This window comes from Scomber scombrus, chromosome 9, assembly GCF_963691925.1.
Source record: "Scomber scombrus chromosome 9, fScoSco1.1, whole genome shotgun sequence".
NCBI classification, from domain to species: domain Eukaryota; kingdom Metazoa; phylum Chordata; class Actinopteri; order Scombriformes; family Scombridae; genus Scomber; species Scomber scombrus.
In genome coordinates this window covers 10168134-10193759 of record NC_084978.1, presented here as the reverse complement: position 1 = coordinate 10193759, position 25626 = coordinate 10168134, and the positions used below count along the sequence as shown (strand labels likewise).

At 35.4% G+C, this 25626-nt stretch overlaps 2 protein-coding genes and 1 pseudogene across 2 annotated transcripts; all 3 read right to left on the bottom strand.

The window, feature by feature from the left end:
- Nucleotides 1-7777: 7777 nt before the first annotated feature.
- LOC133986398 (uncharacterized) lies at nt 7778-11249 on the bottom strand. The gene is made up of 6 exons (XM_062426217.1): nt 11207-11249; nt 10720-11046; nt 10200-10565; nt 9981-10084; nt 8133-8188; nt 7778-7835 (listed from the first exon to the last, which is right to left on the bottom strand). The coding sequence occupies exons 1-6, from the start codon at nt 11247-11249 to the stop codon at nt 7778-7780; spliced, it is 954 nt and encodes a 317-aa protein (XP_062282201.1).
- Nucleotides 11250-12962: 1713 nt separating this feature from the next.
- On the bottom strand, nt 12963-15283 carry LOC133986297 (uncharacterized). Its single transcript, XM_062426125.1, has 6 exons — nt 15241-15283; nt 14754-15080; nt 14244-14609; nt 14006-14128; nt 13198-13259; nt 12963-13082 (listed from the first exon to the last, which is right to left on the bottom strand). The coding sequence occupies exons 1-6, from the start codon at nt 15281-15283 to the stop codon at nt 12963-12965; spliced, it is 1041 nt and encodes a 346-aa protein (XP_062282109.1).
- A 1178-nt stretch (nt 15284-16461) lies between these two features.
- Nucleotides 16462-19693, bottom strand: LOC133986397 (signal-regulatory protein beta-2-like; annotated as a pseudogene).
- Nucleotides 19694-25626: the final 5933 nt, after the last annotated feature.

The window sequence follows — 25626 nt, the reverse complement described above, 5'->3', positions numbered from 1 at the left end:
ATAATGAAGCATCTGAAAATTGTTGAATCCTCTGTAGAGTTTTATACCTTGACATGTCAACTCCCCTTCTTCACACGTTCTAAGTACCGTCCAATCATACATGACCACAACCTCTGTGGTCAACACCAGCCTCTGCATGTATCCATCAATGCTGAACATTGTGGCTGCTACACCCACTGCCTTTCATGCTGCTTCATCTATTAGTATTTCAATTTAAGTGAATTGTGGATGTTCGTTTCACAATGTATTTTACGTATCTTAGATTCTGCCAGATGTTGTGTGTGCAAGAGCTTTACATGAGTGTAACCACACTGACACACTATGAATTGGTGGCACAATAAATGGTAAAAACTTTGAGCTGAGTGTTGAGACAAAAAAAGTTTTATATGTTTGTCATAAGCATGTGCCTAAACAAAGTCCAAGCCTTGGACAGAGCATCTTACCAAGGTAAGACTGAAATGCTGCACATATGAAAAATCCAAAAGGTCCTTTTATTTTGGGATAAATACAATACAGTAACAATAATGAGGACTTGTGGTGACACTGAAGAGTGTGCAGTTAGACTCCCATTGGGCCATCTATAGCAATAGTGGTCGCAGATAGCAGCAATAGCAGATAGTGGTAGATTTATGCATATACCTATTTGTGGTTTTAATAGTGAAGAAAGTGAAGATCAGACAGTTGTTGATTATTGTGGTCGATCATTTACAGACAATAGGTACATCACTGCTAGCTCACCAGTCTGACAAAGGCACAGAGCTGATACAAGCACAAACAACACTGAAAATAAGCTTACTCTCAGTTGTTTCGTGAAAGGAAGTTGTTAACTTTCCATTGTTTGTTGTGAGGCCAGAGTATGACTGGTTTCACAATTCAACAGATTTTCTTAGTAGCAATGTGTCCATTCACAGTTCTGCAGTGGCTAAATCATCAGCATCTTATTGTTTGATACTTGTCGCCTTCACCTGCCTTGTCTTTGGAAAATTTGGTTACGAATGCAATATCATGTTTCACCAGAAAAACATTTTAAATTACATATATAGCTTTTTTGAGTTTGAGTTTGAGTTTGAGTTTGAGTTTGAGTTTGAGTTTATTTTATCAGCAAAAAATATATAAATAAAACCACAAAAAAAGAAAACAGTAACACATCCCTCTAACAACAGGGCTGCATGGCTGATCGAAAGGGTCAGGGCTGAAGCTACAAGCTTATAGATGCCCTAACCTTTAAACCATACATGTAAATATACGTATATACATTACCTATACATAAACAAACAAACATACATGCCATCTACACACATATACATACACCTACATGTACATACTCAGCAAATATCAAGCAAAATAAATATTTAACATTAATCCCAAAAAATCATTCCCCACCGTCAAGACTGTATCTTTCCAAAAGGAATTTTTTTAACTTATTTTTAAATTGCACCAGATTTTTACTTTTTTTGATCTCATCAGTTAACTTGTTCCACAGCTTCACCCCATAGACAGATACACACATGCTTTTCAGAGTAGTGTGAACAATTGGTTGTTTAAAATTCCATCTCCCTCTTAGATCATATCCCCCTTCTCTATCACTAAAGTAGGCCAGGAAGTAATTTATGATGTGCTTTATACAGAATTTGTGCGGTTTTGAACTCTACTAGATCCCAAAATTTCAGTGTCTGTGATTTTATGAACATTGCATTGGTGTGATCATAATAACCTGCTTTGTTCACCATTCTTATTGCTCTCTTTTGCATATTGTATATTGGCTGTAGGTTGCTTCTGTAGGTGTTTCCCCATACTTCCACACAATAAGTAAGATATGGTAACACAAGTGTACAATACAGTGTTTGTAATGATTTATTATTCAATATATACCTTGTTTTGCAGAGAATCCCTACCGAGCGCATTAATTTAGACCTAATATATTTGATATGTGGTTTCCAGCTAAAGTTATGGTCGATAATTACTCCTAAAAATGTGCTCTCATTTACTCTTTCCAGTTTAACACTATCAATCATTAATTCAATCGAAGTATTCAGTTGTTTATTCGTATTCCCAAACACCATGAATTTGTTTTTTTTGATATTTAATGATAATTTATTTGCATCGAACCACAACTTTAGCTTCCCCAATTCTGCTGCGGCAGTCTCTAACAGCTGCTGAAGATTCTCACCTATACAAAAAATATTTGTATCATCAGCAAACATTACATATTTAAATATTTTGGAAACATTGCATATGTCATTTATGTACAATATGAAAAGTTTTGGTCCCAAAATCGACCCCTGTGGTACCCCACAAGTGATACTTAAAAGAGACGATTTTGTATCCTGCACCTGCACAAACTGTTTTCTGTTTTCAATGTAACTTCTTAACCACTGTAGCCCTACCCCTCTGATCCCATACCTCTCCAGTTTTTGTATTAGGATATCATGATTAATTGTGTCGAACGCTTTTTTCAAATCGATAAAAACACCTACCGCATAATTCTTATTGTCAATTGAGCTTGTTAACTCTTCTACTAGATTCATTAAGGCCATGGAAGTTGATCTGTTCGATCTGAAGCCGTAAATTGTGATGGACTGTTGGCTTGACTTGGTTCCTGAGAGATAACACCACTTCATTTTAGGGGACCACAAAGGGGCTCAGGCTCGCAGCCTCAGGTGTATTTGGCCCCACAGCACAGCAGCTTTGTTTTTATAGTGAACCAAATGTTTCTTAGCTCAATTTTCAAGATGTATCACACAGAACTTTCAATATTCACTTAATCATATAAAATATATTGATTTTCTCAGTGCTTATCCTCTATTTTGCTGAGAACAGATCAAAGGAAAATTAAAATCATTAATAAACATTTGCAAATATTCAGTAAGACAATTTCAGAGTTTGAAAGAACAAGTTTATATAATCTCACTGCAATGACTGATTTTATTTCAAACACATTTTAGTTTAGAACATAAGACTATAGACAAAATATTAAACTGGTCACATCAAAGGTGCAAATAGATAAAAAATAAAAAGCCAGACTTTTTCCAACCTGCTGCAACAAAAAACTACCACAGCTGGATGTGGGACTCAAACATAAATGGTCAGTTATTGAATCTGCAAATGACAAGAATTGCAGTGAACGTCCATCACCTCCCCTGGAATATTATTTTTTCAAGAAGTCAGACATAGAAGATCGATATAGTTTCAATGGTAGTTTAATTTTAACATTCAACATAAGTATCCATTATCATCACTCACATACTCATGTTTTTAAACCTTGGATCTGGAGAATGTCAAACATTTGCCAAAGTGTATGACTGGCTGCTTTCTGAGAAGGAGAGGGGGAAGCTAGCTTAGAGGAGATGGGCAGATGTGAGAAGAGAGATGTATGATTTCACTGATGAAAAAGAACAGAGGAAGAGGAAAGAGGAAGTAAAAAGAAAAGACGTGATAACAAAGATGAGGTGTAATGAGCAAAAGGTGAGAAAAGAGTCAAACTGTCACACTATCTCAAACCCAGAATAAGATAGCTGCAAATTAACTGTAAGTGTTTCAGCTGTGACTGTAAAAATGCACCATGCAAAGTGGGTGGCAAAAAAGAAAGCAAGTCAATAAAAAGAATAAATAGCAATAAGTAAGTAAGTAAACAAACAATGAGAACAATTGAAAATAAAAAATAGTAGCTTTAGTGGTAGTAATAGTAATGACAGTGCTGTCAAAATAATAATATACATGAGTGTGATATTGATACTGCAGATTTTAAAATGATTTTTTAAAAATTACACTTTTGAACTTAAATACATTTTACATCTGAAATGCTGATATTACCAAACTAGATTTAATAATCAGATAAGATGCAGTGTGTTTTTCCCCTCATTTTTTGCGTTTGAGTAACTTCAGTTCATCATTTGTAAAGTTAAAGAGTTGACTGAGTCCCAATCTCATTAACATCAAAGAGCTGGAAGAGCATCAATATTAAATACAGTTATGGTTGAATCAGTAGCTTACTGTATTAACCATATAATAAAGTGAATTTAAAGGAAATTTAACAAACTATGAAAACATGTTTCTATGTTAGCAAAGCGTCCAATAACAGGAAGTACTGACAAGTCCGTCCACTAAATGAACCCGGTCCTCTTTAACTGGTAATACACATGGTTCTGCTTGTGCATGTGGTAGGAATTTTTAGCCAATGTCAATAAATAAATAAATAGATAATGTAGATAATTATAATGGGTATGTTTTTATTTACAAATGTCATTAAAATATTTGATCTGTTCCTTCATGATATCACATAATTTTTGAACTCTCAAATCTCATCAAAACAAAAAGAATATAAGAATTGCAGTGAACGTCCATCACCCCCACTGGAATATTATTTTTTTCAAGAAGTCAGAAATAGAAGATCGATATAGTTTTGATGGTAGTTTAATTTTAACATTCAACACAAGTATCCATTATCATCACACACATATTCATGTTTTTTAAACCTTAAATCTGGAGAATGTCAAACATTTGCAAAAGTGTATGACTGGCTGCTTTCTTAGAAGGAGAGGGGGAAGCTAGCTTAGAGGAGATGGACAGATGTGAGAACATGTATGATTTCACTGATGAAAGAGGAAGGGGAAAGAGGAAGTAAAAACAAAAGACGGGGTAACAAAGATGAGGTGTAATGAGCAAAAGGTGTCAAAAGAGTCAAACTGTGACACTGCCCAAGTAGTATAATACTGATATGTATCTCTAACCCAGAATAAGATAGCTGCAAATTACTGTAAGTGTTTCAGCTGTGACTGTAAAAATGCACCACGCAAAGTGGGTGGCAATAAAGAAAGCAAGTCAATAAAAAGAATAAATAGCAATAAGTTAGTAAGTTAACAAACAATGAGAACAATTGAAAATAAAAACTGGTAGCATTAGTGGTAGTAATAGTAATGACGGTGCTATCAAAATGATAATATACCTGAGTGTGATATTGATATTGCAGATTTTAAAATGATTTAAAAAAATGTGCACTATTGAACTGAAATCAATTTTAAATCTGAAATGCTGACATTGCCAAACTAGATTTAATAATCAGATAAGATGCAGTGTGTTTTTTCCCTCATTTTTTGCGTGTGAGTAACTTCAGTTCATCATTTGTAAAGTTAAACAGTTAACTGAGTCCCAATCTCATTAACATCAAAGAGCTGGAAGAGCATCAGTATTAAATACAGTTATGGTTGAATCAGTAGCTTACTGTATTAACCATATAATAAAGTGAATTTAAAGGAAATTTAACAAACTATGAAAACATGTTTCTGTCATCAAAGCGTCCAATAACAGGAAGTATTGACAAGTCCGTCCACTAAATGAACCCGGTCCTTAACTGGTAATACACATGGTTCTTCTTGTGTATGTGGTAGGAATTTTTAGCCTATCAATAAATAAATAAATTAATAAATAATGTAGATAATTATGATGGGTATGTTTTTATTTACAAATGTCATTAAAATATTTGATCTGTTCCTTCATGATATCACATATTTGTTGAACTCTAAAATCTCATCAAAACAAAACGAATATAAGATTAGGAGGAATATTTATCTAAGAAATGTAAATATTGTTGCTTACTTTGATTGTAATTCCTCCCTTACCAAAATATGATTAATTTAGTTATATTATTACATTTCACAGAAATAAGGAGACATACTCAACTGTCCAGAACCTGTTTCACTTGTGTAAAGAAGACCTTAATATAACACGACGTTTAAATGCTACTGGCCCTGCTTTCACTGATAGAGCTATTTCATTCTCCACACATCAGTTTCCAGTAAATAAAAAGGCACAGTGTATACTTGTTACAGCGCTGAAAACCAAACTATTTGTCCTCTGATGAATGCAGCATCAGTGTGTGACATCAGGATGACTTCACACAAATTAATGGGAAATGTTATTTAGAATTGTGTCCGTTTTTAGACATAATTGTTAATGATTAAATGATCAAAGTGCTTAATGTGAGATCAGCTCCTTTTCTTATACTTGCATATGAGTCCAGCAGGGGGCGCTGTTGATCACAACTTAAAGACGTATATTTGTGTTTTAGTACAAGAAATGCAGTATGCAAGTGTTTTACAACAACATAAATGACATGCACCAAAATCCACTTGATGAAGTGAGAGTGTAATATATAGAATGTATACTTCAGTAGGGGTAATCTGAGACATTGTAAAAGAAAATATTTGCAAAAGTATTTCACAGTTTACACAATCCATAAGAGGGCCTCGGGCTCTGAAGCCATAAGCAAACAGGACCTCCTTTTTTCTCAGCACAAGTTTTGATTAATTGAAACCAGGGGGTTGGCAGCCAAATTTTATATGTGGTAAACCGTCATTGTTATATTTCAATCAGGAGAGACCAGAGATAAAGTAAAATATGTTTATTATGCAGATGATATTAATGATTAGGTATTGTCATAGTCTTTGGTGCTTGGACTCTGCAGGGAGAATTTTTGAATCGAAGGACGTAAGTCCTGAGCATCAGCATGATAGATCCCCCCATGGAGTCCAGACACTGGTGGTGGTGGCTGATGACTTCGATCAATCTTCTCGGGGCAGATCACAACAAGTCATCTTAAGGCTGAAACTGATCGGGCTGATGAAGTTGAAGTGTTGCTTTGAGGAATATGAAGACTGGGTGGTGATGGGGAGGTGGTGGGTTGCGCAAAACAGCATCAAGAGAGCACCTGAGCAGAGAGGGAAAACATTTAAATAGACAGCTGCAATATGATAGGCTGACAATGAAAGTGTGTCACTGTGCTATCGGTTAGACTTGAACAGGTGATGCGAACAGCTGATGTGTCAATTGATGCTCCAGAAATAACAGCAAGGAAAATGAGCTTTGACAGAGATCAGTATGAGCTGTAAGAAGGATCAGGATGACTAAAGAATGAGAAATAAAACTATGATGTGAGCATACAAAGTGGTACAAGGTGGTCTTCCTGTCTTAACTTTCGCTAAGCTTCATAACTTTTATGTCCCAAACATGGCCATCTGGGACAAAAGAACTATAATTTACACTAAAGCATTATTAACAATACTTTGGAAAGACCTTGTTAGTCCTGATGGGTCTAATCAGATGTTCACCTTTCTCACAAGAAGTAGCGTAAAACAAAGAAGGCAAAGTAGAGTCCAGCACAGACAGCCACTGTTAAGCGTAGAGGCTCATCCAACAACTCTCTGGTTGTGGCCTCACATTAGTTTCTGAGGTTTGGGCTGATCAACAGCTGCTGAAAAGGACAGAAAAATAATAATAATTGTACTTTTATTCTACAAATTCTATTATCCCAACATTCAACTCTCCTTCTTGTGACCCCTCACACTGTTCATGTGCAAAATTAAAATCTGGACTGTCTGGGTTTGAATTTGATGATATTTGTGTCCACATACAGCATATTTGTAACAATACAGTGGCTGCTGAGTGCAATTCATAAAGTTTATCAGTCCAGTCTGTACATCACTGATAACATGCATTAAAAAGGCTTCCTGAGTTTTACTGAATCATCTTACCACTGAGATTGAGGCAGCATCTGTCAGAGCTTGCACCATAATCTATGAACACGGTGCACACGTAGAGACCTGAGTCATCAGTCGTGAGTCTGGACACACAACACTACTAACTATTCATCCTGAGACTCTCGGACCTCAACACCCTGATGTACATTATACCGCAGTGAGACCTTGTGATCAGTGAACAGTTCACAGAGGATGTTAAGTGAGGTGGAGGAACTGTCAGTTTTGGGTGTGTGATGTTGTGGTCATCCTCTGCCTGATAGGAGGTCTGTGTCACATTCACAAGTGTTCCTATTGAGGACACTGAGAGGAAAATTGAGGACCAGACAAACTGAGAACCAAGGCTGCAAAACTAAAGAGTTCAAAGACGCTGCAGTATAGAAAAAGGTGATGCATGATACAATAATGACTAAAAAAGGAGAAATAATTGAATAAAGAACACTTTCCCCAATTGAAATAAGGCATTTTTACAATCTTTAATAAATTCTGTCAATCTTATTGCTCACAGATTAAAGATGAAGGTCATAAAATCTGTTAGTGAGGCTGAAAGTGTATATTGTTATTAATATTTATGGATATTACAGCAAAGTTGTAACTAACCAGAGACACAGGAGGTCAGGCTGATGAGCAGAAGGATCCTGCTGATCATCTTCTCCCTGTGACAGAAGAGGAGTTATGTACACATGAGCTCAAAGTTCAGTCCTCACAGATGTGAGAAGGAAATCTACAACATCAAACCTCAATTATCAATATCAGAAACAATGTGGACTACAACCATAGACACATTATTCATTTCTATTGTAAATTACAGACATCTTCAGTTTTTCTCTAGTGCAGTCATGCATTCTGTCACAAGATGGCACCAAAAGACTTTTCAACAGCATTTGTCACAGCAGCTACAAATTCAAGTGAAACTAACAAATCCCTACAAATATGCAGATTACACATCCGACCTTGGTAAAGTTGGTTTGAGATTGGATATTGGATATTCGACACATTCAAAAAAATCCACTTAGAGTGTGAGATTCATGACCAAGTTGATAATGAGACAGATAACACATTGAAAGGTTTTTAAAGTTTATTAGAGTGTATGGATTTTAACCAGCATGTTAATGAACCAGGTCATTATCTGTGTTACGCTTCGGACTTGGTCATTTATTTATGGGCTGAATACAAATGTATCTTCAGTTCTTGCTCCAGGTGGCATATATATTGGTAAATAAATTTAATTATTCTGTCATTATGTGTGAAAGAAGCAACATTTGTCCAGAAAATATGTCCAGGCAATAGGGTGGAGTTTATTTCTTCCTTACCATTAACTCTGCTGTGTATTTTCCTTACTACAATTAATGTCATTTTGAGTGACCCCTGACCTCCAACCACCTGAACTCAAACAAATACCAAGTAGACTGTGTTTTCTTTTATGTGTAGTTATACTACATATTCTAATACTTATATGTCATCCATGATTGTATGTTAAATGATTTTCAAACTCCACCCCAAAAACACTTACTATTACACATGGGAAGCTATTTAGTTAAATATTTTTTATTGCAAAAATGTACAAGTCACTTCCTATTAAGACATCAAGCATTTTGTGTTTATACAAATAAAAATCACATATGTGATTACATGTAAAGAATTCAACATAAAGACATTATAGCCTGTGGTTGTCAGACATGTGTCAGTAATAAAGCAACTGAACAAGCTCTAATATTTTATAATTAGTCAGGAAAAAGAATACAAAAAACAATCAAACACAGATTCAAGAGCTCAATATTATCAACATTTAACTTGAGAGTACACACTGTCCTCTGAAAACTCTCTCTTCTTTCTTCCTCTCTTTGCTTTTCTTTCAGAGAAATTCAGTGCAGCGTAGTTCATTGTGTCATCAGCTTGAGTCTGTGCAGCAAAGGATGTAGTTATGTATATATACTGTTTGTATATATAATGTGATATAAATATACAGTACATTCAATGGAATAATGGTAAATGTTCATTTAGTAGATTTACTCACAATATCATGTACTGGTTGGTGCAAGTTGTCATGTTGAGCGTCTGAAATAGTGCTGTCCTTTCCTAAAAATGAATGAAATCATGAGAACAAATGTTTTGGTAGATACACAAAGACTTTTTAGTATAATATAAAATTAAAATCCAAAATGTGGAAATTTTATTTAATCAGTCTGATACAATATAGTTTAATGTTAGACAACTTTATGGAGACTTATATGTATGTGTTTTGAATGCATGTTGCTGTTATAGTTCAACAGTTCATTAATAAAATCAAATATGACACATTTTTACTGTAGAAGCTATACTGTAAAGATTTCTTCAAACTTGTACATAATATGTATGAATGGAAATGTTTTACATAAACTGAACATGTTTTTATGTAACAGAAGCATTTAATTTGTTACAACACTTACCTTTATATTGTTCACGTACTCTTAGACTTCGGTTGCAGATGAGGACGATATTTGCAACAACAGAAAAGGCCAAGCAGACGAATAATATTACTATTCCAATAAATGCTGAATGTGTCGTTTTTACTAGAAAACAAAACAAAAAAGAAAGACTTGTCAATGTTTCTCAAAGACAATTATCAGTCATGATTTTATCAACATAATTTGAGTATTATTTTCATTATTGAACATCAAATCATACCAAGTTCCACTTTTGTTATATTTCCAAATAATATCTTTCCACATGTGGCCACAGCACAGTAATAAGTCCCAGCATCAGAGGAGCTGACATTCTTAGAGAAATGATAGTCACAGCTCTTTGGAGACAAATTCAGATCAGATTTCTTTCTACATTCATCAGGGCTACTTCTATCAGTGTAGATGAAGTCTGGGTGAGATAAATTTGATCCGGTTCTGAACCAGTAAACACTGTGTCCTCCTGAACACGTCTTGTACCCAGAGTCAGAGAGGACTGAACACTGGAGAGTCACAGAGTCTCCTGGACGGACTGGATCAGATACTGTCGGCCTCTGAACAACAGTATAGTTTGATGTCCTTTCAGTGTTTCCTGTGCAAAGTAAAACTATGTTAAAAACTTGAGACCTCCACAAATTTAGAAAACTGATATTGAAGTATATCTCAAATATACATTTATGTTTTGTAATGAAATTGGGAAATTTAGTGAGGCTTTAAGGTTAAAGTACAATTGATCATGTTATTACCTTTTACTAACAAATATATCCCACTCCATTCAGTATTAGCCCACTCCGTGACTCCACAGTGGTACATTCCTTCGTCTTCTTCAGATGTTTTTAAAATAGTCAGGTTAAAAAAATTATTATCTCTACGTACTTCGAATCTTGAGACGTTAAACTCTGGTGCATATTGAGTTGATGTATGTTCTATCAGTTTCACGATTAATTTCAGAGTATCACCAGCACTCTGCTTGTACCAGTAGAGCTCTTTACCGCTCAACTTATCACCAGAGAAAGCACATGTCAAGTTTGCAGGTTCACCAAGTTGAACTGTGATCACTGGAATCAGCGTATCTGAATTAAATGAAAATTGACATTTGACATTGTAAATAACAATTATCGTATGATGTAGAAAACATATTATGCATAAAGATGACATGTGAACCTCCAAACATCTTGATGGCATGTAAATTCTTACTTGTATACAGAAAGTAAAGAATTAGATGTTACTTACATCCTTGATGAAGGACAAGCAGTGTTACCCACAACACGATCATCTTGACTTTGTCTATTGTTAGAAACCTTGTTGGTTTTTAAGTGAATAAAGGAGGGGATGTGACGTGGCCACGATCTGTATGTCACACTGAGAAATGCGTGTGATTGGTTATCACAGAATGTAGATTCAAAGTGCACTTCCTGTCACATTGGTCTCATCCATCTTTGTGAAGCACATTGCATCTCTTATTGTTCACCATTCACTCTGTGGTTATAATGATTATGTCAAAGTTTTTAGTTTTTAATCCATTTTGGGAACTATTCCAGTACTGCTCTCATATTGTAGTGCTTTTCATCTTTGGTCCAACATCTGATAATATTGATTATGTATCAGAAAAAGATAAGATGGCGCGCAGGTGGTCGAGTGGTTAAGAGCACATGCCAGGTATGAAGCGGACCCCGGTTCGAGTCCCGGCCGGACGACCTTTGCTGCATGTCACACCCCCATCTCTCTCCCATGATTTCCTGTCTGTGCCTGATCAAATCTTTAAAAAAAAAAAAAAGATAAGATACCATAAACAGGTGTCAGATCTAACATTCTGCAAAGACAAATTAGTACAGAAACAAGAAAAGTGGATTCATAAAATCTTAAACTAGTTACGTTGTCCCCAATGTATGATGATAGAAAGTATCATTAACATAGATCAACATTAAAAAGGCTATAATCAACACGTCACTATACAAACCTTCTGTTAACCATACCTGGCAAAGCTATAACGACTTTCAGGTTATTGTATAGCTTACTGAGAGTCAAGAAAGCAACAGAGTGGTTGAAGAGAATGAGTGGCGGTGTAGTGTGAACAAAACAGTGAAAATGAGAAATAAAACATTTTCTCATTGTTTCACAGAAATAAAAACACCTCCACACAAACCAGCCAAAAAGGTGCCACATTGCCAGATTTGATGTGAATGCAGCCTTACATGAAACCTAGGTGTATGAATGGTACTAAAATAAAGTGTATTTTTCCTCACCATCATTATATTACAATTATTAATCTTACATAGACACAAACAGATACATTATCTCATCGCTATGCATCCTGCAAACAACAGTGTTAAAAAAAATATTATTAAAGATAAGTAGTGTCTTTCTTTCACTTGCTAGGCAAATACCATGTGTCAAAGAAGCAACATATATGTCCAGCTAATAGAGTGGAGTTTATTTCTTCCTTACCATTAACCCTGCACTGTATTTTCTTTAGAACAATTAATGTCATATTGAGTGACCCTTGACCTCCAACCACCTGAAATCAAACAAATACCAAGTAGAATGTGGTTTCTTTTATCTTTTTGAGCTGCTGTAGCGATGAATTTTTCCCAATGTGGGATCAATACAGCGTTTTATCTTTTTATCTTTTTTATCTTTTTATCTTTCATCTTTATCTTTATATATCATTCGGGATTGTATGTCATATGTGTTTCAAACTCCAAACACACTTACTATTACACATGAAAAAATATTTAGTTAAAGTTTTTTTATTTTATTTGAACAATTGACAAGTAATTTCAGATTAAGACATCAAGCATTTTGCATGTACACAAGTTATAATCATAGATGTCATTACATGTAAAGAATGCAACCAAAAGACATTATAGCCTGTGGTTGTAAGAATATTTGGCAGTTATAAAGCAATTGAGCAAGCTCGAATATTTCATAATTAGTCAAGATAAAGAATACAAAAACAATTACACACAGATTCAAGAGCTCAATATTATCAACATTTAACTTGAGAGTACACACTGTCCTCTGAAAACTCTCTCTTCTTTCTTCCTCTCTTTGCTTTTCTTTCAGAGAAATTCAGTGCAGCGTAGTTCATTGTGTCATCAGCTTGAGTCTGTGCAGCAAAGGACGTAGTTATGTATCTATACTGTTTGTATATATAATGTGATATAAATATACAGTACATTCAATGGAATAATAGTAAATGTTCATTTAGTATATTTACTCACAATATCATGTACCGGTTGGCGCAAGTTGTCATGTTGAGACTCTGAAATAGTGCTTTCCTTTCCTAGAAATGATGAATGAAATCATGAGAACAAATATTTTGGTAGATACACAAAGTTAACCTGGCTTTTTAGTATAATATACAATTAAATCCAAAATGTGGAAATGTATGTAATGAATCTGATACAATATTACAGGCATGTAAATGTTTGTGTTGTGAATGCATGTTGCTGTTATTGTTTAACAGTTCATTGCTAATATACAATATGATATGATTTTACCCTAGAACCTATACTGTAAAGATTTCTTCAAACGTGTACATAATAAAGATAAAGATAAATGTATTGATCCCACAGTGGGGAAAATTCATTGCTACAGCAGTTAAAAAAATAGTGATATAGAAGAAAAAAAGAACAAAAACAAATGTATACAACAATAAAATTAAAAACTAAATAAAACAACCTTAGAATGCAATTATAACACACATATATATATATATATATCTATATATATATGTATAGATATATATCTCTCTATATATATAGAGAGAGATATATACAACAATAAAACTAAAAAAAGGATCCTAAAGTGCAACTATAGTGCAGCATTGTACAGTCTGACTGCAGTTGGAATGAAGGACCTGCAGAAGCGCTCCTTCTTACACTTGGGGTGTATTAATCTGTCACTGAAGGAGCTGCTTAAGGCCTTCACAGTCAGATGCAGAGGTATGATAAAAATGAATAAAAATGTTATACGTAAACTGAACATGTTTTTATGTAACAGAAGCATTTAATTTGTTACAACACTTACCTTTATATTGTTCACATACTCTTAGACTTCGGTTGCAGATGAGGACGATATTTGCAACAACAGAAACGGCCAAGCAGACGAATAATATTACTATTCCAATAAATGCTGAATGTGTCGTTTTTACTAGAAATCAAAACAAAAAGGAAAGACTTGTCGATGTTTCTCAAAGAGAATTATCAGTCATGATTTTATCAAAATAATTTGAGTATTATTTTCATTATTGAACATCAAATCATACCTTGTTCCAGTTTTGTTCCATTTCCAAATAATATCTTTCCACATGTGGCCACAGCACAGTAATAAGTCCCAGCATCAGAGGAGTTGACCTTCTTAGAGAAGTGATAGTCACAACTCTTTGGAGACAAATTCAGATCAGATTTCTTTCTACATTCATCAGGGCTACTTCCATCAGTGTAGATGAAGTCTGGGTGAGATAAATCTGATCCGGTTCTGAACCAGTAAACACTGTGTCCTCCTGAACACGTTTTGTTCCCAGAGTCAGAGAGGACTGAACACTGGAGAGTCACAGAGTCTCCTGGACGGACTGGATCAGATACTGTCGGCCTCTGAACAACAGTATAGTTTGATGTCCTTTCAGTGTTTCCTGTGCAAAGTAAAACTATGTTAAAAAATGAGACCTCCACAAATTTAGAAAACTGGTTTAGAAGTATATCTTAAATATACATTTAAGTTTTGTAATGAAATTGGGAAATTTAGTGACACAAATTAAAATGTATCATGTTATTACCTTTTACTAACAAATATATCCCAGTCCAGTTAGTATTAATCCAGTCCTTGACTCCACAGTGGTACATTCCTTCGTCTTCTTCGGTTGTCCTCAAAATGGTCAGGTTAATCAAATTCTTAGATCTAGGTACTTTGAATCTTGAGGCGGTAAACTCTGGTGCATAATCAGGTGCTGTATGTTTTGTTAGTTTCACAATTAATTTCAGAGTATCACCAGCAGTCTGTTTGTACCAGTAGACACCTTCACTGCTCAACTTAACATCAGAGAAAGCACATGTCAAGTTTGCAGGTTCACCAAGTTGAACTGTGATCACTGGAATCAGCGCATCTGAATTAAGTGAAAATTGACATTTGACATTGTAAATAACAATTATCATATGATGTAGAAAATGTATTATGCATAAAGATGACATATGAACCTCCAAACATCTTGATGGCATGTAAATTCTTACTTGCATACAGAATGTAAAGAAATAGATGTTACTTACATCCTTGATGAAGGACAAGCAGTGTTACCCACAACACGATCATCTTGACTTTGTCTATTGTTAGAAACCTTGTTGGTTTTTAAGTGAATAAAGGAGGGGATGTGACGTGGCCACGATCTGTATGTCACACTGAGAAATGCGTATGATTGGTTATCACAGAATGTAGATTCAAAGTGCACTTCCTGTCACATTGGTCTCATCCATCTTTGTGAAGCACATTGCATCTCTTATTGTTCACCATTCACTCTGTGGTTATAATGATTATGTCAAAGTTTTTAGTTTTTAATTCATTTTGGGAACTCTTCCATTACTGCTCTCATCTCATAGTGCTTTTCATCTTTGGTAGTCATGTCCAACATCTGTCCTCACTCTGCATGTAGCTGCACAGCTCTGCACTGAGCTTAACTCACCTATTATAGTGTTTGAGGACAAGAGTGTGCTGTTAGGATTTCACTGGAGCGAACTGTGAAAGTGTCAAAAATGGTGTCAGAAAAGAAATCTGATAATATTGATTATGTATCAGAAAAAGATATGATGGCACGCAGGTGGTCGAGTAGTTAAGAGCGCATGCCACGTACGCAGCAGACCCAGGTTCCAGTCCCGGCCGGAGGACCTTTGCTGCATGTCACACCCCCATCTCTCTCCCATGATTTCCTGTCTGTGCCTGAAAAAATGTAAAAAAAAAAAAAAAAAAAAAAAAAAAAAGATAAGATACGATACGATAAACAGGTGTCAGATCTAACATTCTGCAAAGACAAATTAGTACAGAAACAAGAAAAGTGGATTCATAAAATCTTAAACTAGTTACGTTGTCCCCAATGTATGATGATAGAAAGTATCATTAACATAGATCAACATTAAAAAGGCTATAATCAACACGTCACTATACAAACCTTCTGTTAACCATACCTGGCAAAGCTATAACGACTTTCAGGTTATTGTATAGCTTACTGAGAGTCAAGAAAGCAACAGAGTGGTTGAAGAGAATGAGTGGCGGTGTAGTGTGAACAAAACAGTGAAAATGAGAAATAAAACATTTTCTCATTGTTTCACAGAAATAAAAACACCTCCACACAAACCAGCCAAAAAGGTGCCACATTGCCAGATTTGATGTGAATGCAGCCTTACATGAAACCTAGGTGTATGAATGGTACTAAAAGTCGTTTGCCTCACCATCATTATATTACAATTATTAATCTTACATAGACACAAACAGATACATTATCTCATCGCTATGCATCCTGCAAACAACAGTGTTAAAAAAATATTATTAAAGATAAGTAGTGTCTTTCTTTCACTTGCTTACAAAACAAATGCATGTATCAGCAAAGATCATGTGACATGTGGTGGTGGTGCTGATGGGAAATGCAGTCTTGATTCTGGGAAAACACTTCCCCTCGTCCCCACAGAGGTCACTAAAATCAACACAAAGTGAAAGTCCCTGGTAGTAACTTTAAAATGTGATGATATGTCAATGTTGTGTTCACAACCTGTTTCTATTCAAGTGACCAAAAAAAAAAAAAATGCAATCAGTTTCAGTAGAAAGAGAAGCTAAAGGAGTTAATAGTTGGTGAGTGAAGTAAAGTGAAGCACTTGTCAAAATTTGGCAAAATGACAAAATGGCGGATATATTTGTGTGTCAAGCTGTGTGATCACATACAAAGTCAATGCAAAGATGTGCTTCATTTCTTTGAGCCGCAGGTGTGCGAATGGACCGAACTTGACCATTGATCAAAAATGTTGAAGGTTAATGTTAAATAAAGAAGTACCAAACACCTGAAATCAAACAAATACCAAGTAGAATGTGGTTTCTTTGATCTGTATTTAGTTATACTCCATATTTTAATACTTACATATCATTCATATATTGTATGTCATATGTGTTTCAAATTCCAAACACACTTACTATTACACATGAGAAATTATAGTTAAAGTTTTTTTTATTGCAACAATTGATAAGTAATTTCAGATTAAGACATCAAGCATTTTGTGTTTATACAAATACAAACCACATATGTAATTACATGTAAAGAATTCAACAAAAAGACATTATAGCCTGTGGTTGTAAGAATATTTGGCAGTTATAAAGCAATTGAACAAGCTCGAATATTTCATAATTAGTCAAGATAAAGAATACAAAAACAATTACACACAGATTCAAGAGCTCAATATTATCAACATTTAACTTGAGAGTACACACTGTCCTCTGAAAACTCTCTCTTCTTTCTTCCTCTCTTTGCTTTTCTTTCAGAGAAATTCAGTGCAGCGTAGTTCATTGTGTCATCAGCTTGAGTCTGTGCAGCAAAGGATGTAGTTATGTATATATATATATAGTATGTATATATGAAGTGATAGAAATATACAGTACATTCAATTGAATAATAGTAAATGTTCATTTAGTATATTTACTCACAATATCATGTACCGGTTGGCGCAAGTTGTCATGTTGAGCCTCTGAAATAGTGCTTTCCTTTCCTAAAACATATATTATTTAATCAGTCTGATAGAATATAGTTTAATGTTAAACAAATTTATGGAGACTTAAATGCTTGTGTTTTGAATGCATGTCGCTGTTATTGTTTAACAGTTCATTAACAATGTAAAATATTACCGTAGAACCTATACTGTAAAGATTTCTTCAAACTTGTACATAATATGCATAAATAAAAATGTTATACATAAACTCAACATTATGTAACAGAAGAATTTTTCTACACTTACCTTTACATTGTTCACATACTCTTAGACTTCGGTTGCAGATGAGGACGATATTTGCAACAACAGAAAAGCAAGCAGACTGTTAATATCACTATTCCAATAAATGCTGAATGTGTCGTTTTTACTAGAAAACAAAACAAAAAAGAAAGATTTATCAATGTTTCTCAAAGAGAATTATCAGTCATGATTTGATCAACATAATTTGAGTATTATTTTCATTATTGAACATCAAATCATACCTTGTTCCACTTTTGTTATATTTCCAAATAATATCATTCCACATGTGGCCACAGCACAGTAATAAGTCCCAGCATCAGAGGAGCTGACATTCTTAGAGAAGTGATAGTCACAACTCTTTGGAGACAAATTCAGATCAGATTTCTTTCTACATTCATCAGGGCTACTTCCATCAGTGTAGATGAAGTCTGGGTGAGATAAATCTGATCCGGTTCTGAACCAGTAAACACTGTGTCCTCCTGAACACGTCTTGTTCCCAGAGTCAGAGAGGACTGAACACTGGAGAGTCACAGAGTCTCCTGGACGGACTGGATCAGATACTGTCGGCCGCTGAACAACAGTATAGTTTGATGTCCTCTCACTGTTTCCTGTGCAAAGTAAAACTATGTTAAAAACTTGAGACCTTCACAAATTTAGAAAACTGATTTTCACGTTTATCTCAAATATACATTTATGTTTTGTAATGAAATTGGGAAATTTAGTGAGGCTTTAAGGTTAAAGTAAAATTGATCACATAATTACCTTTTACTAACAAATATATCCCACTCCACTTAGTATTCTTATATTCCGTGACTCCACAGTGGTACATTCCTTCATCTTCTTCAGTTGTCTTTAAAATAGTCATTTTAATACAATTCTCATCTCTATGTACATCAAATCTTGATGGAGGAAACTCTGGTGCATAATCGGGTGGTGCAGATTTAAGAAATTTCACAATTAATTTCAGAGTATCACCATCACTCTGCTTGTACCAGTAGAGCTCTTTAAAGCTAAACTTATCATCAGAGAAAGCACATGTCAAGTTGGCAGGTTCACCAAGTTGAACTTTAATTACTGGAATAAGCGTATCTGAATTAAATGAAAATATAGAACACATTAATAATATAGAAAATATAGACATGGTATATATTGTCGTAATATGTAGAAAACGTATAATGCAAAAAGACTATACATGAAAATTCTTACTTGTATACAGAATACACAGAATTAGTTGGTACTTGACTTTGTCTCTTGTTAGAAACCTTGTTGGTTTTTAAGTGAATAAAGGAGGGGATGTGACGTGGCCACAATCTGTATGTCACACCAAGAAAAGTGTGTAATTGGTTATCACAGAATCTAGATTCAAAGTGCACTTCCTGTCATGTGAAGACAATAGAGTAGAAGTCCTGCTGGGTCTTTGTGGTGGTCAAATACAGGAGTACGAATAACACTGCACTTAAAATAAATACAGGTACCCTTTGCATTGATAAATCAATTAATAAATCAATTAACAAATACTTTGGAAGAAAAAGAATGAAATTAAATTAGTCAGTCTTATAATATCTGAAAGTAATGAAATATATATATTCCAACAGTTCCCTACCTATTTTTTATCAGGTGCCATGGTTCCTCAACACCTGATACGGACCTTGTTGACCTGGGCAACGTCCGAGCCAGCATAGCTTCTAAGTTTACAGTTTCGTTCAACCTGAGGTAGGCCGGCAGCATTAAGAACCATATTGACACTGGATATATGTTTTACCCTTCCTTGACTGGGAATAGAACCCCCTATCTCCTGCGCTAAAGTCACTAGCATTAACCACTGAACCATCCAGCTGCATAGTCCCAGGAACAGCTAAGATACTGCACAGAACCCTCAAACTCCCAGGCCTCTGATATATGTATATATATATATATATGTATATATGTATGTGTGTATTTATATCTATATCTATATATACATATAAATATGCACAAATAAATAAAATGGCAAAATGAAATATAATATATGATGCAGTTATCAAAAATAATATTATTTTACCAACTCAAGAGCTGACATGCCAATATTGTAGGTTATCTCCCACAAAATGTGCCATGCAAACAATACAACAGCATCATATTCAAATCTGGAGTGTTCAACGCAAGGATGCTGACATGAGTGTTAATCAGTGGTCCCCAACCCTGCTCCTGGAGAGCTACTGCCCTGCATGTTTTAGGTATCTCCCCAGTATAACACACCTGATTCTAATAATGAACTTGTTATCAAGCCCATTGACAAGCTTCAGCTGCATGATAACAGGTTCATTCTTAAAATCAGGGTTGTTAGAGAGGGGAGTTACCTAAAACATGCTCCAGCAGCAGGGTTTGAGACCACTGGTGTAGATGCGCTCTTCTTCTGCTGTTTTGTATCCCTTGTCCCAGATTTGCAAGATTTCTTGCTTGTGAAGGTTGGGGCAGAATAAACCAATGAGTCCTCATCTGTCTTAATATAAAACATATAACATATGAAAAAGGGGAAAAGGTGTAACATTGACACATTTGGAAAGAAAAACATACTGATACGCTTTCCAGATACGTTATTCTTTTATACCTTACTTGCCTACTTTGCTGAACATCTCTGGTTGCAGCATTCGTATGAAGATCAACTGTAACTGTATTGTAAAATAAAAACAGAGCACTGTGTGAATCATGGAGTCCAATTTTGCAAAATATGTTTGATCAGATAGTGTATGAGTGACTTATCTTACCGTTACAACAATCACAAGATTTTTTCTTGATTTTCTTGATTGAATAAACAAGACCAATGATAACAATCAGACTTAAAGCCAAAGCAGCACACAGCAGAGAGAGAACTCTATCAGTCTTCTGCAATAATAAAAAACAATATGAAAAAGTGTGAATGATGAAAGTTAGGAATGAGTAAAAGTGTAATTAAGAGCAATTCGTAACTGATGTTATTTGATAGGATTATTTGATAAGATATGACAGTACATTAAAGGGATGGTTCGGCGTAATTTCGACCTAGCGTCATATGCACCGGGAGGTCTAACTAATCACCGCCTCAGCCCTTTTTTTTCATTTGGTCGCAAAATAGTGGAGTTTGTCACCACTGTTTCCATGAGTATAACTAAAACTGGGTTGATATTTATCCAATGTGGCACTGAACCAGTAAACATTGTGTTCTTCTAGACATGTTTTGTTTGCCGAGAGGACTGAACACTGAACACTGGAGAGTAACAGAGTCTCCTGGCCGAACTGGATCAGATGGTGGGACTGTTGTGATATCTGTGTATGGTCCTGGTTCTTAGATATTGACAAAAGATAAAAACTTCAAACATTAATTCATATCTTCAAGCCTGTAAATGATATGCAAATTACAATGGACACTTTGCCTTATTTACCTTCAACTGTTAGGTTTGTTCCTTTCAAGAACATTAAGTGTAGTTGTGGTGTTCTCATACAGAAGTAAACTCCAGCATCACTTAGCTTTGCTTGTGTTATATGCAGAAAAAATCTTCCAGGTTCTTCTTCGGCTGTAATATGAGAACTATCCTCAACGCTGTATGTTCTTCCTAAGATTTGAGGCATGTTCAGAAACACGTTTAATCCAATACATTGTTCCAGTTGACTCGCGGATACACGTCAGTTTCACATCATCTCCAACACAGACAGGCTTTAACTCGTAGACCTTGACAGTGGAAGTAATCGCCACTATCTTTCCAAACACAAGACCCAAAACCAACAGTAAGTCCCTTTTATCTCGTATTTGATTCTTGTTGTGGATTTCTGTAACTGACACTTACGTTAAACATGATAGATTTTTTTTTTTTACAGTCTGCTGTAAATAAAATCTACAAAAACAAATCTGATCTTGATGTGAAATAATCTCCCACTGTCAATATTTGGATGTATTCTCATGTTGAAGTCTTACTTATCTGAAAATGTCATCTAAGTTGTTGAAGCCATACACAGATTTGTCCAACGTAAACACATATTTTATCCTGTGTGGTCATGTATCAAGTGTATGTGCCCCATTTCCCTAAAAGGGGAACTCCACCAATTTTACACATCAAAATCCTTATTACAGGTGTTGTGGAGAAGTAAAGCACAAAAGTTTGTACAAAAAAGTATTTTGTGGTTCCAGAGGATGTTGCACAGAGTTTCAAAATTACCTAAAGTTATGTCACTTGAGTCAGTGTCAATTAAGACCACAACTTTACAAAATGAAAAAAGTCTGCAGTGTGCAGCTAGAAAGACCAATCCTCTGTAGCCTGCTCCTCATCTCTGCTTAAGCCCAGAGGCTAAAGGCTACTGAACGCACCCTAATCTGTTGAGTTAAGTTAATAAAGTCAAGCTGCATTGTAGGTAGTGAAGGCCTCAGCTTTTGACAAGGGGGATGAATGAGTGGAATAAAAAAAATATCTCTGGTTGTGCTGCATCAGTTTTCATCCTTAAAAAAAACATAAAACTATCTATTGTCAATCTGTCAGTGTTACAAGAGTGCAACACTTAATCAATGGATTACTCTTTTTAACACAATATAGCACATTAAATTGTTTTGTCTTGTTGTGTCTTGTTGTCATTCACTGTGATTTTTGTAACCTGGTTTCCAAAATTCCTGTAATAGATAGTCTGAACTTCTTGTCTTGATTTTGAGTCCTTCATTCAGTGTCAGTAGTTTCAGATGTTCAGTGCCATTATTGAAGGAAATTGCATGTTATGATCTATGGAGGGGGAGAAAACTCAATTAAATCCCAAAAATAAAGCAGCAGGGCCGAAATGTGAACTTAAGACCTTGCTGGTGTGAGGCAGCAAGTCACAGAACACAGAACGGGAACAGGAAAAACACAATGTTCTCCAGTACAACATCATAAAGAGCTCTGATTTTAAAAAAAGACCTTAAAGTCAAATTGTGGATTCGCTGAAAGAGAAATTCAGTGTAATATACTGAGATTGAACAGAAGAACAGAAGCCCTGTGATAAATACTTTTATGTTCTTCATGTTCTGCTTTGTACTTTATACTTCCTCTGTACATGCACACATGCACATGTTCTCTCTCTCTCTCTCTCTCTGTCTCTCTCTCACACACACACACACACACACACACACACACACACACACACACACACACACACACACACACACACACACACACACACACACACACACACACACACACACACACACACACACACACATGCACACATTCTCACACTACTTAGTCACAGTCTGTTTACTGAAATGTATGGAAAGTTTAGCATTGTTGTGGTTGGTATATCTTAAAATAAATAAGGTGTGAACTCAAAAGGGGCTGCTTCCTGCCTCACTCTCAGTCTGTAGTCTCAGAAAGCTACTGTTTTACCAGTTCATCAAGGCAGGTGCAATAACAATATCATCATTTATCGTCACAACCATTTACAGTAGACAGGTTTTGTCACTGGCCACTAAAAGAAAGGAATAGCTTCCTCATTGCATCATGTTACAGAAATTCTTGTCACTTGATCATGTGCCTGTATGTCAAATGAAATAAATCGTATTGTGTCATCCCTCTGTTATTTAAAGCAACACGCTGTTACTAGCCCACTTCTTTTTTTTAATGCAATGCTGCTTTCACTATGACTTCCCACTTACTGGCATGTCTGCTATATCAAGCACCTCCACCTCACCTACCCTTCATAAAACTACAGAACCAATAGGTAAAATACACAATACAGATCCTTAATTCACATAGAGATTCTGAATTTCTGAGTATTGAGCCTAGTACATTCTGTGTGAAGTTTGCCTGGTATTATTGGCTTGATTCTGGTTTCCTCCCATAATCCTCAACCATGTGAGGTTAAATGACTAGTGACAAAGCTGTACTCCTTTTTGACCAAGGCAGTTTGTGGGCTGGTTCTGAGCTGGTGCCTTATCTTGAAGTTTCAAACCAGTTGCATTTCAACAGTCAAAAAAACAGCCAGGAAAACTGGTTCCAGAGCAGCACCATCACTTTGGTGGTCTAGAAAAAAAGAATTGCTTATTTCGCACAGCGGATTGACTTACATAACTAAAATGCATTGCATCCTCCAGTTGATGGAGTATGAGTCCAAATGAATGGTTAATTAATGGATACATTTACATTACAATGAAATCAAAGCATAAACTAATATGAAGATGGCATATTTTGAGATTGTGTATGGTTTTATAATTAAAAACACAACTATCAGACAGGAGCACATTAACAGTTTAAATGTGTTCAACTGAACTTAACCTGCTGTTGTATCTTGTCCTTCCTTGTAACTCTAACCTCACTACACATCCTGTTGAAGCCCACAGTCAGGCCTGTTCTCAGTAAACAGGCTCAGTGGTTGGTCAAAGGGCGGAGAAAAGGGCTGTCTCAGTTTTGTCTTTCAGTGCAGCTGTTGCATTTGGCTTTGATCGAGTTTTCTCAAGCGAGACTTCACAAGGTTATGTGATACTAAGTAGAGGTGACTCGGTGACCCCATGGACATAATTTGCACTGAATTTGCAGAAGGGGTAGGGCGTCATATTGTGCCAAAAAGCAAAAAAGTGCAGTAATCAAACAACTTTCATCTCTGGCAGTTAAGTCATAATGGACCCTTTTAACATCAGACAGTTGACTTGTCATCGTGGGAAACACACAGGTGCTACTAATAACATTAATGACACCTCTGTTATGTTCAAGTGAACGGTACCTAATCGGACTAACGTTGTCAGACTGTCTGAACACTGACAACCAGGATCATTTTATTGTATGTTTAAATTCCTATAAGGCTGATGAGATTTGCATATCTATAGCCAGACAGAGGTATGTTAAAGCAGTATATCTTTAATTGACAATGATGATAATAATAATAATAACACACATATTATTTTGTATTATTATTCATTTTTACATTCCCTTAAGGACAGAGTTATGTGATTAAAGAATATTTGAACATTTCAAGGCTATATTTTGAAACAATAAGACAAATCAGTCAAACATAGTACACAAATGAAATGAGCTAATAAACCAGTAAAACAGATCATGCATAATAGGAAGCAAGACACATACACAACATGCAGTAAGAGAACTGAACCTTGTAGTTTTCATGTTAACTGGGCTGACAGATAGTAATATCATCTTTCGAAAAGAGCAGAAACATTTCCTGCTGTATTGTCTCTCATCTCATCTCTTGCATTATCATGCTACAGGTCTGTCACTTACTTTTGCTCTCTGTTAATGGAGTACCTTGAAGACACATGAGCTATAAAGATGCATTATCAGATTGTGGATAATGTCACACCGGGTGAATATACTGTAATGGTTAAATGTAGTAGATGTGCTTTAATGGTTAGTATACATTTTGAAGTGAAAATCAATCAGACTGGCCATATTCAAAATAACTGCACCGTAGTTGATTCCTCACCAGCGGCATTCTCATTTTTAAAGATACATATATAGATGAAAAATAAGTAATTTTGCAGATGTACTTGATGATTTGACAGACATTGCATTTAGAATTACTTAAGTATTGTGATTATTTCCCACTTATTGCAATAACCTGATAAACAAAAGTCCACATATTGACATTGACATAATTTTGCTGCCAGTGACTAAAATGCTAATTCAAACCAACAGCCTTGATAACAGTGTTGATCCTCTCTCTCACTGCTGCATCCTTCAGTCT

Coding starts and splice junctions, on each gene's coding strand:
- LOC133986297 (XM_062426125.1), bottom strand. CDS start 15,283: ATGATCGTGTTGTGGGTAACACTGCTTGTCCTTCATCAAGGAT. Junction 15,081..15,240: donor GCTTGTCCTTCATCAAGGAT/GTAAGTAACATC, acceptor CACTTAATTCAG/ATGCGCTGATTCCAGTGATC. Junction 13,083..13,197: donor GCCAACCGGTACATGATATT/GTGAGTAAATAT, acceptor TTTGCTGCACAG/ACTCAAGCTGATGACACAAT.
- LOC133986398 (XM_062426217.1), bottom strand. CDS start 11,249: ATGATCGTGTTGTGGGTAACACTGCTTGTCCTTCATCAAGGAT. Junction 11,047..11,206: donor GCTTGTCCTTCATCAAGGAT/GTAAGTAACATC, acceptor CATTTAATTCAG/ATACGCTGATTCCAGTGATC. Junction 10,085..10,199: donor TATAACAAAAGTGGAACTTG/GTATGATTTGAT, acceptor TTTGTTTTCTAG/TAAAAACGACACATTCAGCA.